This window comes from Bombyx mandarina, chromosome 06 (assembly GCF_030267445.1).
Source record: "Bombyx mandarina strain Sakado chromosome 06, ASM3026744v2".
Lineage (NCBI taxonomy): Eukaryota > Metazoa > Arthropoda > Insecta > Lepidoptera > Bombycidae > Bombyx > Bombyx mandarina.
This window is the reverse complement of record NC_143213.1, coordinates 269,738-289,167: the sequence shown is the minus strand read 5'-3', so window position 1 is coordinate 289,167 and position 19,430 is coordinate 269,738. Positions and strand designations below refer to the sequence as shown.

The following is a 19,430-nucleotide window of genomic DNA, read 5'->3' as shown; positions in this document are numbered from 1 at the left end:
TCAAGGTAGGTGGCGCATTTACTTTGTAGATGTCTACGGGCTCCAGTAACCACTTAACATCAGGTGGGTTGTGAGCTCGTCCACCAATCTAAGCTATAAAAATAAAAAAATAAAAATAGGGGTTAAAGTATGAAATTCAAATGGTACCTATGAGGTTCTTCTTTTAAAAAATGTGCAACATTCGATTTATCGACTTTCAGTTGTTTGTTGTATTCAGCTCAGACAAGAAAGATACGATACTTCGAAAATTCGAGTGATTTTTGAATACGAGATCCGACGCGGAACTAACGCTGCAGAAACAGCTCAATGTTGCGTTTGGAGAGGGGACTGCTAATGAACGCACCGTGCGATTTTGATTTAAGCGCTTTCATGATGGAAATTTTGATTTTAAGAACGAACCATGTGGAAGACCGCCCACACATGTGAATAAAAATGAATTAAAAAAGATGGTGGAAGCCGATCCGAGCTAAGCTACCAAGGAATTACCGACATGGTCTAACGTTACCTTACCAACAATATCATTTGCGTCAAATCAATAAACTAAAAAAATATGAAAAATGGGTGCCTCATAATTTGACTGATCTGCAGAAAAAAAAGCGTGTTGAAACTTGTGTTGCCTTGTTGAATCGATACAGAAATGAAGGAATATTGGATCAAATTGTGACATGTGATGAAAAGTGGATTCTTTACGATAACCGTAAGCCAAAAATACAATGCCTGACCTCAGGTCAAACACCGCAACAGTGTCCTAAAGCAAAGCTTACCAATAAAAAGGTAATGATAACTGTTTGGTGGTCTCAGCCACGGTCTCAGCATAGTGTTATGTTATAGCACTATAGTTTTCTCCGATCTGATCAAGCAATAACGGCAGACGTCTACTGTGCCGAACTCCGAGCAATGATAGCAAAACTTAGAGTGAAACAAACCCGACTCATGAATCGATCTTCACCCTTATTGCTCCATGATAACGTGAGATCTCATACAGCACGAGAAAACATTTTAACTATAAACCAACTGCATTAGTAACCATTCGTCACCCTCCGGATTCGCCAGACCTTGCTCCAACGGTCTACCATTTTTTCCGTGATTTCGACAATTTTCTACGTGATTTAAAGTTTTCTTCCCAGGAGGCAGTACAAAATGCTTTCACACACTTTGTAGAATATAGATGACCAGAGTTCTATCGCAAAGGCATAAATGACCTTCCTATTAGATGGCAGCAATATATAGACAATAATGGTAAATATTTTAATTAAATAAATATGTTAGTTGAAAAAAAAAAACAATTTAAATTTTTCAGTACCAATCGGCAATTTCATACTTTAGATATTATATACTTTTAGACGAAAACACTACGTAAAAGACTTCACAATGTGATTTGTAGTTTGCCCTGGCATACAGACGTCACCCGTGTCTCTAAGAAGGGTCGGACCTATTTGACCATTTTATAAATAGTCGCCGCAGTCAGATGCATTAGCAAGTTTGACATCGTGTAAATGTGAAAGCCGTTAATTTACTGCAATTTTAAAACTTATTGTATAATCTTAAAGCATTTTTATCTTTTTTCTTAGTATAAATTGGCAGGCCACCTCACAACCACTCGGCGTTAAGAGCTATATCTCGCTACAAAGTCGCCCTGATGCCGTCGGAATGACGACCATCTAGCAACTCATACTATGACGTAAATAATCTCGCTTAGCGGCAGAACTGGACAAGTCAATGGCGTCGCTCCTTGTGCGGGACCCAAATTATGCAAATATATAATAAACAATGACTTAGCGTGAAACCTTTTGTACGTTTTATCTCTTATGTTTAAATAATACGCCTGTTTTTTGGTATGAACTAAGAAAACAATATTCGTGGATATTCGTTGCAGTTTGATAATACAGTTTTGTTTATTTCAAAATTAGAGTAAGATCGCTCAGACAGAAACTGGCATGAAACCGAATACTTCGTATAGTCAAATTAATTAAATAACTGAGAGAGAGAGCGGGTTGATCCAGTGGAGCGTTCCGGCTTGAAAGGTAGCTGTTATTAACGTTAACACAATATCTAGCCTGATAAGAATCCGGTCCCGAGAGCCTGTTAGTTCTCATAAGCTCTGCTCTCCGACTCTCGTCGAAAAGAACCTCCATAGACCTATCTGCCAATAGAGAGAGCACTTACGTCAATCTATAGATTTTATCATACCAATGGCGCCTTAACATTTGAAATCCCTGCAATTGAAAAAGGAATTAGAATAGGTCAACATTCAACGAAGATCACTTTACAATAAAATTCGGTGATTTTAGTCGAGTCTGGATCTCTAAACTATAGTAATTTCCAGGACAATTATTTAAATAAAACTTATACTACTTATACTACTACTACTATACTACTTATATACTTATACTACTAGCGGTAAGCTGCTGCTTGTTAGTCAGTGCGTCCGTTGAGCGTCTGATAACATTATATAGCTGGCCCGCGACCGTGCCGCCTTCATATTAGGACGTCTCTACCTTATGATTTGCAAGCGAAGAAAATTGTCCCTTCGAAATAAGGTGACACTCTACAAAACTTGCATACACCTCGTTATGACGTATGCAAGTGTAGTGTTCGTTCACGCGGCCCGCACTCACTTGTAACCCCTTCAAGTTATTCACTCCCGTTTTTGCAGGATGGCCGTCTGAGCACCATGGTTCCTAAGGAACGTGGATCTCCATGATGACCGGGAGCTTGACTCAGTCAGTAATTATCTACAGTCGGCATCATTGCGCCACTTTGATAAGGCGGCATGAGATGAGAACCCTCTTGTCGTGGCCGCTGAGAATAACATACCCGATCCTGTCGACCGAATGGTCGACATCGTTCAAACGTGATTACGGATCCTCCCGATCCATTAACATTAAAAGTAGCGGGCCGTGTGCAAATAAATTTTCATAGGCAAAACAATGCATTAAACCCAAGTTCAAAATCACATGTATATTTTTACTTTTACAAATAATAATCTTAACAAATTTAAAATAATTTAGAACCCACTGCCCAGTGATGGTTTTCGGTTATGGATGGTAAGATTAATAGTAAAAAAACAGGTTGTAAAATTACAGTTGGAAAGGTGGGACAGCTGTTTCTGGGTAGGTGGTGGTCTTGATGTTGCGTCTATGGGCTGTGGTAAGCACATAAATCGAGAGCAGAGCTCATCAAAAATCGTTGGAACATGAAACAGTAAATAAAATAACTCTTTCTTTCTTCTTTTTTTTAATATCATTTTCAAATTCGACAAGACCGCAACATTACATATCATTCAATATCATCGGTAACAATAATTACCATATCAAAACGGAATTATTGAAATTACTTTTTTTTATAAAACACTACATTTTCATTAGTAATTATAAAGACTCAATAGAACACTTATCTAACGGTGATGGGTAAAATAGGTTGAGGTAGATTCATTTTTTTAATCTAATTTTTTTCGTGGGAATATGAAGTTAGTTTTGTCTTTTGAACACGCTTCAATCAGACGTTTGCATGCAATAGCTTAGTTTAATGATTCTCAAAGTATTTTATATAATCTATCTACAGAGTTAGCTTGGAGGACCCATACGTTTGTATGAGACGCTACCGAAGGTCTGTCTCGAACGGATAACGGAGGCAACTAGTTTAAAGTAATCTGTTATGTTATGACAATAATTTACTATGACATTATAGTTGAGGTTATTTTTCTAAATAAAATACGTATCATATCTCTAGCTCCTAGATTGACTCATAAGAAAAATCGCTAAAATTAATATAATGCAAACAACTAGATAGCTTGATTGGTTTCAAAGAACAATAACGAAAACTCACATTAGTAACTGATTGGTTTCTCTTATTACACATAAGCCAACATGTTGTAGCGCATGTTGTACCTGTTCGACATAATATCGGGAGCAAACGACCTATATAGTGTGGCCCACAAACAAACAGGACTGCAACATTCGCTTTTGTTGTGTAAGCCCTCATTAAAGTTTACAATTTCACCAAATTGAGTGTTCAAAAGACAAAGGAAACAGTCTTTTAGAAGTTAATAATTATGTTAACATTGGTGTTCATAACATTCATTTATATAAGATAATTTTATTTTGAAAGCATATATCTGACTGAATTCCAAGAAATCGCATATTTTATTGTACTACAGCTACTCTCGCTTAGAATGTTCCGAAGTGCACGCAGCCCGGAACGCAATCGACTTAAACACGTGGCGATGGTAGCCGTGAGAAGCCAGGGCTGAATTCAGTCAGTGATCTTATCCCGTTTTCAATTATTATTGCTCTCAAAGCGAACTCAATAAGTTTATCAAAGGATAAAAATGGCAACATTTAATTAATAAATAATTCGGCTCCAAAACGCTATGTTTCATTAATGACATATTTAATTCTAAATTCACGTTCATATCCCCACTTATAACGTCAATTCCTTATACGATAAATAAACTGAGCAATTCTATTGTTTTTTCGTTTCGTTGTTGACAACTCCACGCGTTGCCACGAAATAACAATAAAATGTATCAGTTAGACTTGCACTAGATGTAAAGCGCGGATGTGGCTATACTTACATTCAAATTGAGCCATCACACCCATCATTATTTATTACATTACTCATTCAAATTCGACGCCAATTGCTTTTGAGTAGTCTAAAAAGTAATTGTCAAATTGTTTTCTGCAGCGTTTCAAAGATTCTTGGTCGAAGGCAGGGTAAAATTCCCTTTTCCAACGCTTCGAATGCTTGCGCGATGATTTTACTATTTAATATAAATATTTTCGCATGTTCTCAAAATTAACGGCATGCTGAATCGATAGATAAAGTAACAACTTCCCAGCTGATCGGGAAATGTCACAAAAACCCTGTAAAATATGTCGATTTTTATTGTCGTCTGTCATTGTTACAAAATTAAACTATTCGGTCCGGTTTCGTCAAATTTCGTCGGTTTCGTCAAAAATCACAGGACAATTTTGCAGCGTCAGGTTATAACTATAATTATAATTCCCCGTTTACGAAATGTTACACATTCGAAAGTATAATTCATTACTTTTTAAACTACTCTACAATAAAAAACAGCTTTCTATCGAAACAAAAGTTTTTTTAAATCAAAGAAAACAAACCAAAGGTAATAATGACATTGTTTGATAAATGATAATTTTAAGTGAAAAATTTTAAGAAAATAAACATCGCTACGAATAACGTGAATACTAATTTATTAAACAAAAATAATGGACGAACTTAGTATAAGTACATCTCTTGCAGTTCGAACAAGAGCCGACTCGGAATAGCTTGTGTCGTTAATTCAATCCTATTTATTTCAATGCATTGGACAGGATGATATATTTCTTTAGGTTGATTCAATTTTATATAATTATAACATGCTAAACAATATGCCTATTGTGAAGATGTTAAGAGCCAAGAAGTGGAGAAGAAGTGGTCTCAGCTGTTTTTACTATTACATAAACATATTTAATTATTTCAGAATCTTGTTTTTGTTTACAAAGAAATTACCATCCTGAGCAAATGCAATTTTGACAGCTATTATTCGACTGCCTACTATCCCAAAATTAATGTAGGATCAGTATTTTAAATATTAAATTCCCCAAACATATTAGAAACAATTACAATATTATAAATACACTTGTCATTTTCTTAACATACGAAATATTATTTGATCTAGATTGCCAACATTGAAAACAGTAATCAGTATGAACAACATTTTAAAACTGTATTTACAACAATTAAATATATAATACTCTATTGCTTTGTAATTACATTTATCACGAGATAACTATACCATATAACACCGATGGCTGAAATAAATAGTCGCACAAGCCACAATCAGCAATCGCGTTTTGAAGTTGCTCTAGTGCGCGTTTAAAAGTATTTTTTAGTATGTAGTTTATTGATTGTTCTAAAACTATACGTATTACAGCTGTAACCGTGTGAAACTAATGACTTGTACCACCACTTACATCATTCAGGGACGTGTGGTCACGACACGTGGTTAACATTGTTTTTGTACATTCAACTGAATTGACAATTTTGAACATTTCGTTTCTACATATAACTATAATCGGTTTTATGTGATCAACAAGTGTTTGGTAATTTTTAACAACGACATATAATATAATAATTACGAAGCCAGTGTAACAGGCGACCCCGTTGAGAAGCATATTTAATTCTGCTGAATCAGGACTGTGCCAAATAATTTGTAGATACTATTTGGGTTGTGTTGTTGGTTGATTTGTTGACATATCAAAGGCATTATAAAACAATGTGTCAATCTAACTGCTACAGTTACTGTGCCTATAAATAATAATAAACTTCGGCGGACAAAAACTATTGCATCAATTGGAATGTGTTATTTTCTACTGTATAAATAAATAATATATAAAACTGTGGAATGAAATACCCGCTAATTGTGTTTGCAACATTAGTGTGTTTGCAGCGCTCTGCAAATTGTGCCCAAAATCATAAAACTGTTGGCTAGTGGGAGGCACTGTGTGACGTCATCGATTTAAGCACGATATCAGAAGTTCAAAGCTCAATTTATTACTTCTTGTAATATTAGTAGCTTAATTGTACTATATATTAAAAGTGAATGTAAAAAAACCTTCACTTAAAAAACACCCAAGCTGTAAACCTATGAATTGTGATCGCAACAATGATCAGTTTCAAGCACTGTTTAAGCTAATGATGCTATATACTATATTTTATACGCTAATATTATTAAAAATATAATGTATCGGGTGTGAAAATACAATACGTCATAAAGATAATACGTGTATTGTAACAAAAGAAAAATATAAAAATTGCAACTTGTGGCTATATAGTTTTAAATTGGCATTGCAATGACCGCGCGGCCAACGCAGTGATTACGTAAAAAAAAAACTAATAAAAACTGCGTCATTTTTTAAGTATACAGACAGACTGATTACTGGTTTAAGTATTGCTTATTTTCCACTCGAATGGTCAAAGTTGATGTTATTAACTGAATTATATTTGACCGACCGCGCCAAATTAATTTATTATTAGGAATATCTGCACTTGTAGAATATGCATATTATATATATGCATATGTATGCTTTAATCTCGCTTTTTCTTTTATCGGCTTGCAAGTTCCGAATGCACGTCATTACTCTTAATCAGACAACCAAACAACGGATGTACCAATATAAATAAAAATAAACCCGAGAACACGTAACAGTGCTATTTAGATCGTGTCCACGATTCCCGAATTTGTTCCGAATCAACTATGACATAGGTGTTTAAATGTTATTTATGAACAGGTAAATAAATTAGTTTCTGGAAATTTTATAAGACGTTAATAGAATTGCGACAACTTTGAAAGAAGTCCTCGTTAGATTGGCACTTGGTATTAAACAGCGGATGAGCAAACTGTTATGAAACACGGCCAGAAGTGGTCATCCGACTGGCGCGGCCGGCAGAATACCCGACTGACTAATAGTGAGCTTGAAGGAGGAAGGTAGTGGAGGCGGCCTGAGTGTACCCGCACAGCACAAGGCACGTCATGTAGAATTGCGAACGAAACTTCGAAGTCAGCAGGGCGTATCTAGTTTAATTACTATTATTTGTCAATTAATTTTGTTCATACATGTATTCAATCAAAGTAAGCGGTATATATCTATTTATTGTATGTATATATTTTGTATAATAATGTATTTATTGCCAATAGTACACCGCAAAATACCTGTTATATCTTTATATTTTCCAGAATTTCTGTAAATTAAACGGTTGTCTGGAAGAGATCGCTAAAAGCGATAAGACCGCTTATTGTACAAATGCATCTGCTTGTTTACTGTGTACAATAAAGCATATTCTCTCTCTCTCTATTCACTAGTATTATTCAGAAGATCAAGGTATGCGAGTCTGTTCTCTTTTTCTAATTACTTCTCCTACTCGTTTTGTAGATAATCTGTCCGAATGCAGACTAGCGGTTACCAAAATAAAGACTGATTAGTACCGACACTGCTGCGCTCATTCTGTGTTCACATGAAACTATAAGTAATAAAAGTACTTAATGAATGCATATTAGTGATAACTTACTTATATTAAGAATGAACATTTCCACCATTTTTCGGGGACAATATCCTTATATCCAATGTGTTTCAATTTGTAAAATAACACTGAAAACGACCACTTTAATAAATCTGTGTTGTTTAAGGCGAATGTTAGTAATATTGTTTAACACAACCTCGAGTGAACTTGCGATTGTTTAAATTATTAATAAGGTACTCGACACAGTTCAATCTTACATTAAAATATAGTGAAAAGTGATAACTAAGACAATATTAAACCTTAAACCGTTTCATTAACACACTAACATAATTATTAAACACAAATATACCGATTTGAACTATATTAAATTTCTTATTGCTTTTTCTTATACATTTTTTAAGCACAAACCGATATTTTTTTACTGTCCAAATTTAAACCCGGTGGAATATTTAAGGGTCGGATTATATTATTATAATTAAAAAAAATTGGTATTAAATCACGTAAGAGGCTCGGAAAAAGTAAAGTAAAAGTTGCTACTTACTACATGCAGTAGTAATAATAGCTGCTTACCTTGAACTGGGTAGGTTTGTTTATTAGTGTTTTAAACTTTTCTGAAATTCTGGTAGGTACTATTTTACTTCAAAAGAAATCACCAGAATCCTACTTCCAAGAAATTATTGTTAGATAAAAAATGAACTGTATAAAATTAGTATCATCAACAACAAAAAAAGTGTAAAAGATAAAACCTTGAAAAATCACTGCATCTGATATACTAATATTAAGTTATACGGAACCAAAGTTTACACCCTGTGACAAAATCTAGGGTCAAAGATAAAAATCTAGAATTTTTTGAAACCCTAAAATTACACTTAAGTCTAATTAGCTTAGTGTAATTGAATTATCAGGTACATTTTCCCTTTTTATAGTATTAAATCATCATTTATTACACGGACGCATAAAGTTGAATTTCATCGACTTAGAGGAGAGAGAAACCATATAATTAATTAATCAGCAATACATTTATATTAATCTGTTGTAGCACGTGGAATGCTAACCTCACGGGAACGATTCTAAGAGGTAGTAGATATTATTAGTAGTAGTTTAAATAGCTTTTGAATTCACTCCGTCAAGCTGGTGACTGATAAATATGTTTACACATAGTATCGGCTTTCAATAAATACACAGAGTTAAGAGGAAACCTCGTTAAAATTAATGATCTGCACATTTGTAATGTACGCGCCGGTGCGTGTGGCGATAGAGTGACGGACGCAACCATCAGAATTGCAATATAATATGTAGATTCAGCGCGAAAAGAAAATATACAGCCTGTAGCACCAACCCGGTCGGCGAATAAATGATGATTTCATTTCTGTACTTTATAATAGATATTTACAATCAAAACTTATAAAAAAAATCATAAGCTTATATATCTACATCTTCGTTTTCACACTTTATACGTTCCAAATTTATTACATTTCAAACCATTAAAAGGGTGTATAACTTATATAATTGTACCGAGGTGCTTCATTAGATAAAAGTAAAACACGACAATCGAATAGAATTAAAACAAAACGTGATGTTTAATTGTATTGTTAACTTCTGTAGAGATAAACAATTAGAAAATAATCTATGCATCTTTGAACTATGGAATAAATAAATGGACATAATTTCTGTAACAGAAAGTCACTGTTGATAATCCAACGGTAATGCTGTGCAGCTTCGGTGCTAACTTTGCACGCACGTGGCTGCTTAACGTACAGACTAACTAAATAACATTTCCAGCTTGCTATAGACGGATCGCAATGGGCAATATTGGAAAACTATAAATAAAGTTAGATGCGCTCTGAATAATAAATTATGTTTAAAAACAACTGTTTGAATTTGAAGTTTAAACTACTTTAATAAATATTGTCAACAAATCATCAGGAATGAAACTTAACTTGTTAATCTAAGGATAAAATATCAAAGAACCTTAAGTCGCTAACAATAAATAAATGTACTATAGGCTGCGGGGCGCGGGCGACGTCCGCCGCGCGCGTCGCCTGTGCAGCGAGCAGCTTACAACAAACAAAATGAGGTAGTTGCTAATTGTGATATGGAATTCATGAAAACAGTAGCAGCAGCTCAAACAACGCGGCCCTAGCGCTATATATGTAGTCTCATTAATATTTTGAACGTATCAATAACATCAAGGATAACGCGTATAAACATTTTTTTAAATTTAATATTATCGAATAGTTCGTTGTAATATTTTTATTTTTATTTATACATTATGTCAGATTTATATATTATGTACATATATATTATTTTTATTTCTACCTACTCGTTTTAAAGTTAATCTATAAGAATGGTGTTATTTTCATTATAACTGTAATTATTCGTTATTATAATAAATTTTGTGTGCGTTTTTCATGTTATTGTGATGTGATTGTCTGGAGTGGAATGTCAACTTCAATTGTGAGATAGCTTCTGTGGCTTTTTAACCTGTTATTTTGTATTGAAAATAAATATACATCTATTTTATTTCAACGCCCGTAAATATTACCGAATGTTATTAACATTTCATGAATGTATTTATATCTGTGTTCGGATTGTATTTTGGTCTATATTTTGTACGATTACTTTGCACTAATGGTATCCACTATTATTTTTAGTACTTTATTTCTTCATGCTTAACAGTTCTGAGGCTACGCTTAGACAAATGCTGTGAAGTGTTTGTGCGGCATGAGGCATGCGGTGTTGGTCCGCAGCCACAGCCGCACGCCGACACACGCGCGTGTCGCGAGAATAACTTCGCGTGGCATGTCCGTTACAACGACCGAAATTTTTCATTACAGTTTAGTTAAATAACTCTTAAATTATTTTTACCCGTACTATTGTTTACGAAATATCAGCCTTATCGAAAATAAAGTCTATAGGAACGAAACACGCCAAGCTATCCTCGCCAGCGTCCGGGGCGACGCTTCAGATCCTGTCCTATACAAAACTGTCAATCTCAAACTGGAGGGACGCGACCGGGGGGGGGGTGCTCCTACCCCTCGTGTAGTTCCGCGCGGGGGAGGGGGCAGGGGCACTCAGCCGTTGGGCTGAAGGGTGGGCTGCAGTTTGGTGTCTTCCGGGGAGGAGGGTGCGGGGCGGGGGAGCTCGTTCATGTTGTCGTCGGGCAGCTTGTTGTAGCGGCGCGACAGGTCGTAGGGGGTGTGCGTGGGGGGCGGGGGGTCGGGGGGCGGCGCCGCGCTCTCCTCGTGCCGCGACAAGTCGAACGCCACCTCGTACCGGCGCTCTCCCCTGCGCGCGCGCCCGTTCGGCCTCTTCGACTGTACAGAACACTTTATTGAGTTTAACTATTTTTACACGCTTTATACCTAGTCAGGTCATAAATTCTGTCACATGTTTAATGTAAAATAATTGAAACAAGTTTATTCATTATGTAACTATTCATATACCAAAATGAACTTAACAAAACATAGATTCTTATGACACTAAAGTTTATCCAAAATGACCTCCGTGATTTTGAATACAGGCCTTCAATCTGCGCGGCCAGTCGTCTATCGCAGCACGAACGAAGTCCATGTCAATATCGGCGGCTGCCTTAATCAAGGATGTCTTGAGTGACTCCAAACTTGGGATGAGGCTTTGAGCACGCTTTTTCCTCCAAGTGTTGCCATATCTTGTAATCTAACGGATTCAAATCTGGACTGGAGGAGGGCCAGTCTTCGTGCCGGATGAAGTCGATTTCACGCGCCGCCAGCCAGTCTTGTGTGCTCTTCGCTCTATGAGTTGGCGCCGAATCTTGTTGGAATACCCAATGCCTGTTATTGAACATGGTATGAGAAACAGGTTCCACAAGGTTCGTCAGGACTGTATTTTGATACACAACTGCATTCGTTTTTACACCTTTCTCACAAAAATGTACCTCTGTTAAGCCTCAATAAGAAACTCCCAACCATACCATGAGCGAGGATGGAAAATGACCTCGTTGGACACGCGGAATACGGTTGCTCGCTTCTTCACTACTGTGTGCGTACACCTTATCATTTTGTTTGTTGTAGCTCTCTTCTACGGTAAAAAATTTTTCATCCGAAAAAAGAATTTCCCGATATTTTTTTCCCGCGTACCGCTTCAACAAAGCGCGGCATCTCTTCAGTCTCAGGTCCATTAGACGAGCATTCAAACGATGTCCTGTTTTTCTTCGATATGCCCGAAGCCCTAAGTCTTCATTTAACACCCTTTTCACCGTGGTTCTGCTTAACCCCATCTGAAGGGCCAACAGTTTCTGCTTACGTTTGGGATTTCCTTGAATTCGCGCTTTCACAGCTTTTATCACTCCTGGAGTCCTAACAGACCGAGGGCGACCACTTCTTGACCCGTCATCTACACTAGATTCTTCATTGTATCGTTTGATGGTACGATAAACGAATCTTTTGGTTATATTCAAATTTTTCAGTATGTTAAAAATTTGAATTGGCGCTTAACCGCAACGATGCAACGCAATAACTGCAACACGGTCTTCTTTAAGCGTCCACTCCATATTTAAAAATGAGTAAAATTCTAAATGTATACATTTTTATTTTCATGAACAATTCGAAATTCGAATTCAATAAACTTTTTTGTGGCCAGCATTCTAAAAGAAAAGTTTTTACTGTGTGACAATACTTATGACCTGACTAGTTATTAGCTTCACTTGTATGTATGTTTGTATGTTTGTAACTGACTCCTTTAGGCGCGATTTTGACCCACTTTAAACGGCCAGATTTCATTCAAACTTTGTAGATTTATCGTGGACCGAGGACAAATCAATAATAAAAAAAATTAGAAAAAAAATTGAAAGAATTGAAATTCATCTAAAAAATGAAAAATAAATAATAGGTTAAAAAAACTACTAAACACGCTTTATATAAAATTCAACTAAAAAATAGAAAATTAATTTTAATAAATTTAAATTGAAAATAGTGTAAAAAAATATAAAGGTGTATATTATTGTAAAAAAAGCGTGGGGTTGCATGGTGTTATTAGTTATAAATATTTTTCTGACAGATATGAGTAGAAGAATTATTATTTGAATACCTAATATCTTAAAAAGCACCCCACGCTTTTTCTATGTTTTAGTTGAATTTTATTTAAAGCGTGTTTTTTAGTTTTTTTAAACTATTAATTATTTATTACAATCAGTCAATGAATAAAATATCAAAACGGAACTTTGTCTATCCGTTAACGCTTTACAATTTTGTTTTTAGAGAAGGTTCTAATACAAGTACTATTACGTAATAATAGTAAATGGCTATTAAAGCTAACGTTTAAGCTTTCGCTTTAGTCTCTAAAGACACCATTAAAAGCGAGTTATTGAAAAAAAGCACAAATTGCGCGTAATGTACTTAGAAGAACGATTAATAGATAACAGAAGCGCGAGCTCAGCCGTCTCCTGACACGCGGAGGAAGCTTGGAGTCGGCGCTGTCGATACAACCTGTGGCTCTGGTCACCACTATAGGCGGGGCGGGCTGTGAGCTCGGCCACCCGTTTATCCAGTAAAAAAAAGTACCTCGACGTGTAAGTTTTCTGGGATGTTGGATAGTCTACAGTACAGTTGAGTACATTATAAATCCTATTTATAAATAAAGAGCCATCGTTTTGAATTGAACCAAGCCAATCACGCGTCTCTTTTTTTTATTGCTTAGATGGGTAGACGAGCTCACAACTCACCTGATGTTAAGTGGTTACTGGAGCCAATAGACATATACGACATAAATGCGCCACCCACCTTGAGATATAAGTTGCCCCACCCTTCAAACCGAAACGCTTCACGACAGAAATAGGCTGGGTGGTGGTACCTACCCACGCGGACTTACAAGAGGTCCTACCACCAGTAATAGATAACAAGAGTGAAGTAGTCACCGAAGGGTTCTCTGTGATGTGGACGGTGCCGTTGAGCAGGGGCTCCCCGGCGTCCTTGACGCCGTTGGCGAGCCGCTCCCTCACTGCGCGACCCTGTCATAAAGCCTTGGCAGTTTTAATTTCAATCTTAATATCACGACATTAGATTCATTTCACATTAAAATAATAGGGAGTCAATAATGAAAATAATAATTATTGTTAATGGTGCAATCGACACACGGCACGGGAGGTGTCCTCAAGAAAACGACCAACCGTGTCCACCAGTGGGGCGGCCAGGGGGAGGGCACCCCAGCTCGAGTGGAACTCCAACTGCTGCAATCTGCTTTTATGCTTAAGTTAGTTTTCAGATCATACTCGTACTACATAACACTCATTATGGAAGTCATTCACGAGTTCCATTGTAAAATAATAAACATAAAAATGTAATATATAAAAATATATATTTTCACCTCAGCAGCTCAAACATGCCGGTTTCGCTGCTAGACAACAGTGAACTAAACGCGATTTTGAATCGAGCGTGGGTCAAAGTAGGTTTTTAATTTTTTAATTTTCCGTACCACGAATTGACATTGTTCAGTCATAAATTTGAAACATTCGAATTTTACTGTGCTCTGTCTCTGTCACATGCATATAAGAAAGCGAGTAAAAAAAACAAATCCCTCCACTTCGATAAAGCGGCACGACACGAGAACCCTCTCATCGTGGCCGCCGGTAACTACATTCCCGATCTTGCGGACAGAATGGAAAGCAGTCGACGTCGTCCCAAACACGTCATTTCGGATCCTCCCGATCCACTAACGGTGCTTTTAGGTACCTCAAGCACCGGTCACCGTTCTCGTCGAACCCGTCGCTTGCGACGAAGGGCTCGATGAGTAAATTAACCCTCAGACACAGCCCACTGAGTTTCTCGCCGGATCTTCTCAGTGGGTCGCGTTTCCGATTCGGTGGTAGATTCTGCGAAGCACGGCTCTTGCTAGGGTTCCTGTTAGCAACGTCATCAGGTTCGAGCCCCGTGAGCTCACCTATTAGTTAAGGCGACGCTGATATAGCCTCTTAAGGATATCAGCTTAGGCAGGAAAAAAAAACAAATCCCTTCGAAATTCGATTTTGGAATTCGACCTCAAAGAAAACACGTTCGGAAAGGCGTAATACCCTAAAATTTAAAGATATTTGTGATAAAGAAATTACGTTTTTTTTTTAAGTGAAACTTCTTTAGGCGCATGAGGGTAAAATTTTTACAGATGTAACGTCTCGCGGGTATGCAACGGAAGTATCGAAAAAGAGAGAGAGAGCGATCGAGACCGATTGAGAGAGAGTAAGACAGGGCGAACGTAGCATAAAGCAACTAGCCATGGAGTGAGAGTAGTGAGCAAGCAAGTGAGAAAGATCGAGAGAAAAAGTGAGACAGAATGCTCAGTTCCTACATACTTTAAAACACACGTATAAAGTATTTTATTTTTAATACAGCGTCTTCTGTGAGATGTTTTAATACTAACGTGTGTATGAAACCTCTTGTAGTGAATTTTAATTTAGGATATACGTGAAGTTAAAATATCAATTCACAGAGGGCGCTACCTTATACATAAAAGGTGATTTACAATTATTTACTAATGACAAAATTTTACTAATAATATACTTAGACATTTAGGATAATTGTATTTTAATTTTTGAAGGTTTCACTTCTAACACGTGTGAATTGCACACATGTTATTTTTTTAATAGCTATTTCAATATATTCCTGTTCATTTCTATGTCTCCTAAGTAATATGTGTTCTCACTGCTGAGGTGAAAAGTTATGTGTGCTACACGAGAGCAAAGTTTTTTGCATCTCGTGCTGTTGAATCCCTCACTACGCTCAGGATTCTATCATAGAAGCCTTCGCTTGTCCGGGACTCAAAATCAGCACTCCAAACAAAAAACAAGTTTGCTCTCTTGTTGCCAAATATCTGTTGTAGTTGTGTTTGATTCAGTTAAAGTGCTCCGTCATCAGGACCCGCCCGGCGGTGCGGGGTCCACGCCGGATATATAAGGAATAGGTACACGTAAACTTACATTAAGTACATACCTGTAACTCGGAGCTCTCGCCCTGGCCGTCAGTTGTTGGAACGTTTCTTCGACGAGAGCTGGTAATCAAACATCAATTAATGTAGTTGAAACACTAAGTTCTAGAAACATTTCATCAGTTAATATTTCGTTATGGGGGCATTTCCATCACTTGAAAGATTTAAATTTGAAACTTTATCTATATATTAATACGTGAAGGAAAGCTTTGTATCCCTTTTTACGAAAATTGCGCGGACGGAGGAGTATGAAAAAAAACATTACACACACTACCATGTATTTGACGCACACACGCATACATACTATTTATTGTCAAACTTTTGTTCTTGACGTCTGTGGTCAAATTGAGAATACATTAAATATGGTTTGTCTTTATTAATATTTTTCCATAGTGTAGTCTTGCCGATATTTGTGATTATAGAAGTATACAAACTTACAATTTCAATTAATTATAGTCGAATTTCGACTACTGCGGGGCCACTAGTACACATAGATGAGTGCATAACATTGTTAATGGATTACCGGTCAGGGGTCAGGAACCTCTTCCTGTGCCTCCAGATGCAGATAGCAGCCACCGCGAGCACGAGAAGCAGCAGCACGCCTCCCACTATGCCCAGCCCTGGGACGTACCATTTAAATTAGACTATTACCAGTAACTGACCAATTCAATAGAAACAAGCTTTAATCAAATTTATTTTCGTTAAAAGTTTCTTTTAAGTTGTATGATCTAATTTTCAACCAAAAAACAAAGTCTTTTGCAAGTAGGCAAGTATCATTAACACAACACGTGTAATTCACAACAATATATTACCCAGGTAGAGTGTGGAGTAGTCAGACGGGTGCGGCGGAATGGTCACAACTTGTGATTTCTGGTCCGGTCCAGGGGCAGCAACCACTACGTACGTCTTTACATTTGGGTCTAAGTCCGTTAGCTGTTGAGGAAAATTCATCTATATACCTAAGGGTTTTTTGAAGAGGATCCAACAGCGTCATTAATTGAAAATTTATCAATGCAAAGCTTATGAGGACCAAAAGCCGTTCACTTCAACTAAATCTTCAAGATCGACTTCAGTTGTCGTAAAAATAAATTTCTATCATACTTCTTTTAAGGAAATGTTTTCTAAACACTTGTTTACGAACAACTTCGACGATGAAAGAATAACGTTACAATTACGTTTTTTTTTTCCGCTTAGATGTGTGTACGATCTCAGAGCCCACCCGGTGTTAAGTTGTTATTGCAGCCCATAGACATCTACAACGTAAATGCACCACACACCTTGAGATATAAGTTCTAAGGTCTCAGTATAGTTACAACGGTTGCCCCCACCCTTGAAACGTTACGTTAGAGCCCATTCAAACATAGTCTCCGTGTATACGGTACCCGTTTTAACGGATACGACAAAAAATTATGCTTCGTTCACACGTAGGCACCGTACCTATAACGTTCAACGTATCCGTCATTCCTGGATACGATGTTCCGCCGCTATTCTACCAGGATGAAAGTTGTTTGTGTAGCTGCACCGCCCGCCGGCCCCCTCACCCCCGCACAGTTTCTATCCGGTAAAATTGTACGGAAACATGACGGATACGTATTCCGTTCATCCAGCATTCGATGACGAAACGGAATGTCAATTTACCGGATCGGTTTTATTTACTGTACACTGAATACTGTACCATATGTGAAGTCGCTCACACAACTCTATGCTACATCGATTAAAAAAGCATATTCGACAAAACGGACCAGTAAAACGGAGACCATGTTTGAACGGGCTCTTAACGTTGCCCCACCCTTACGTGGAGGCAATAAGTGAGTGGGGGGAGAGGCACGCACCGTGACGGAGTTGTGCGGCACCGTGAGCTCGACCCAGGAGTCCAGCGACTGCGCGAGGTTCTGCGTGTAGCGCAGCACGCGCGGCCCCCGCCCCCTCCACTGCACCGTCACCCCGCGCGCGCCCACGGTGTAGTGCAGATCTTCCACCTCTAACCAAACTCTTATATCAAATATATAAAAAAAAAGGCATGCCCGCTGAGTTTCTTGCCAATTCTTCTCAGGACGGAGGCTAGTTCTTGTGAATTGGCGGTAGTTCTTTTGACGTTCAACAAGTATGTACTTTCATTTATGTTGATTTTTTTTTTTATTTGATTTGATTTGATTTGAAACACGACCGGTCACTACACGCACCAGACGCTCCTGTCGTTACCAGGACCTTTCTACTACTGGTCTGGTGTATTCCAATTTCATTTTAATTCAAGAGGGTCGTTTTTAATACGCTTTTATTAGTCTGTTAGTATGTAACGGAATCTTTGAACATTATTTTGACCCCCTTCAAAACGTTGAATTAACTCGAAATTTGGTATACTTATTAAGAACCGATGACAAATCAACATTAAAAAAATTTGAAAAAATTGAAATTCAATTAAAAAATGAAAAATAAATAATAGTTTAAAAAAACTAACAAAATACGCTTTCTTAGAAAATCCAACTAAAAAATAAAAAATAAATTTGAATTAAAAATAGTGTAAGAAAAAATGATTTTATTGTAAAAAAGCGTGGGGTGCATGGTATCAGTAGTTATAAATATTATATGAACAGATACGAGTAGAAGGGTTATTTTGATAATATCCTGAAAACACCCCTATTTATAAAAAAAAGCATATTTTGTTAGTTTTTTTAAGCTATTATTTATTTATGTTTAGTATTATTTTGGTTTATGTTTTTTTTCTTATATTTTTCGTACAACAGACCATCTTGGTACAAAATAATCAAATTGGATATAAAAAATACCGAAAAAATATCTTACCTGGGACTTCAACCGGTATCGTCATGATTTTACTGAAGCCCTCTGGCTCGTAGCCCGTCACGATCACGTACAACTCCTTCGTGAGATCTAATCCTGTTAGCTGTATCAGAACAATAAATTACTCGGTGGCCTGGTCATCTTTTGTAGCGCGTCAGGGATGTTTGCAGACGCGCACATAGATTGTTTTTACGCTACCATGCGTAAGAGGTGTGCATCTCTGGTAAACAGAGTGAGGGCCAGCTCCAACAGTATCCTGAGCATGATCGCAAGCAGGCTGGACTGTATATACATGGGTCGCTGTGGTGCCATCTCCCATGGGATGTTACCACAGTAATTCATTGTGATGTAAATATAACTACTAACATAGGTCTAAGTCTTATTAACAATTTATATGAGTCATGGATACTTGAAATAAAAACATTATTATTATGGTTTATGGATATATTTTTTTTTCTCAGCTAATGCTGGTAAGTGTGAACCTAGCACGGGCTTACGCCAAGTGAGTTGGTTCATTGTGTAGTGTTGTAGGGGTTTGAGTAGTGGATGTAAGGAATCGTCGCACTATGGAACAGGTGTCGATTATTACAGATTTTTGTAAAGCGATATATGAATATTTATTAAGATGAAGTTCTGAGAGCGATGTGTGTAAT

General features: G+C 37.1%; 1 protein-coding gene across 4 annotated transcripts in view; it reads right to left on the bottom strand.

The window, feature by feature from the left end:
* Positions 1-3,220: 3,220 nt before the first annotated feature.
* The window catches only part of LOC114251607 (immunoglobulin superfamily DCC subclass member 3), a 121,982-nt gene continuing 105,772 nt past the window's right edge, over positions 3,221-19,430 (bottom strand). For 2 of the 4 annotated variants that reach the window (XM_028185942.2, XM_089728224.1), the window contains 7 exons: positions 18,781-18,880; positions 17,811-17,959; positions 16,791-16,911; positions 16,502-16,598; positions 15,984-16,041; positions 13,919-14,011; positions 3,221-11,342 (listed from right to left, as the gene is read on the bottom strand). In XM_028185942.2, the coding sequence (XP_028041743.2) occupies positions 11,100-11,342; positions 13,919-14,011; positions 15,984-16,041; positions 16,502-16,598; positions 16,791-16,911; positions 17,811-17,959; positions 18,781-18,880 (861 nt within the window). In that variant the 3' untranslated portion in view covers positions 3,221-11,099. Of the gene's footprint in view, positions 11,343-13,918; positions 14,024-15,983; positions 16,042-16,501; positions 16,599-16,790; positions 16,912-17,810; positions 17,960-18,780; positions 18,881-19,430 lie in introns of those variants that run through there. The other 2 variants (XR_016323239.1, XR_016323240.1) reach the window with 2 other exon arrangements.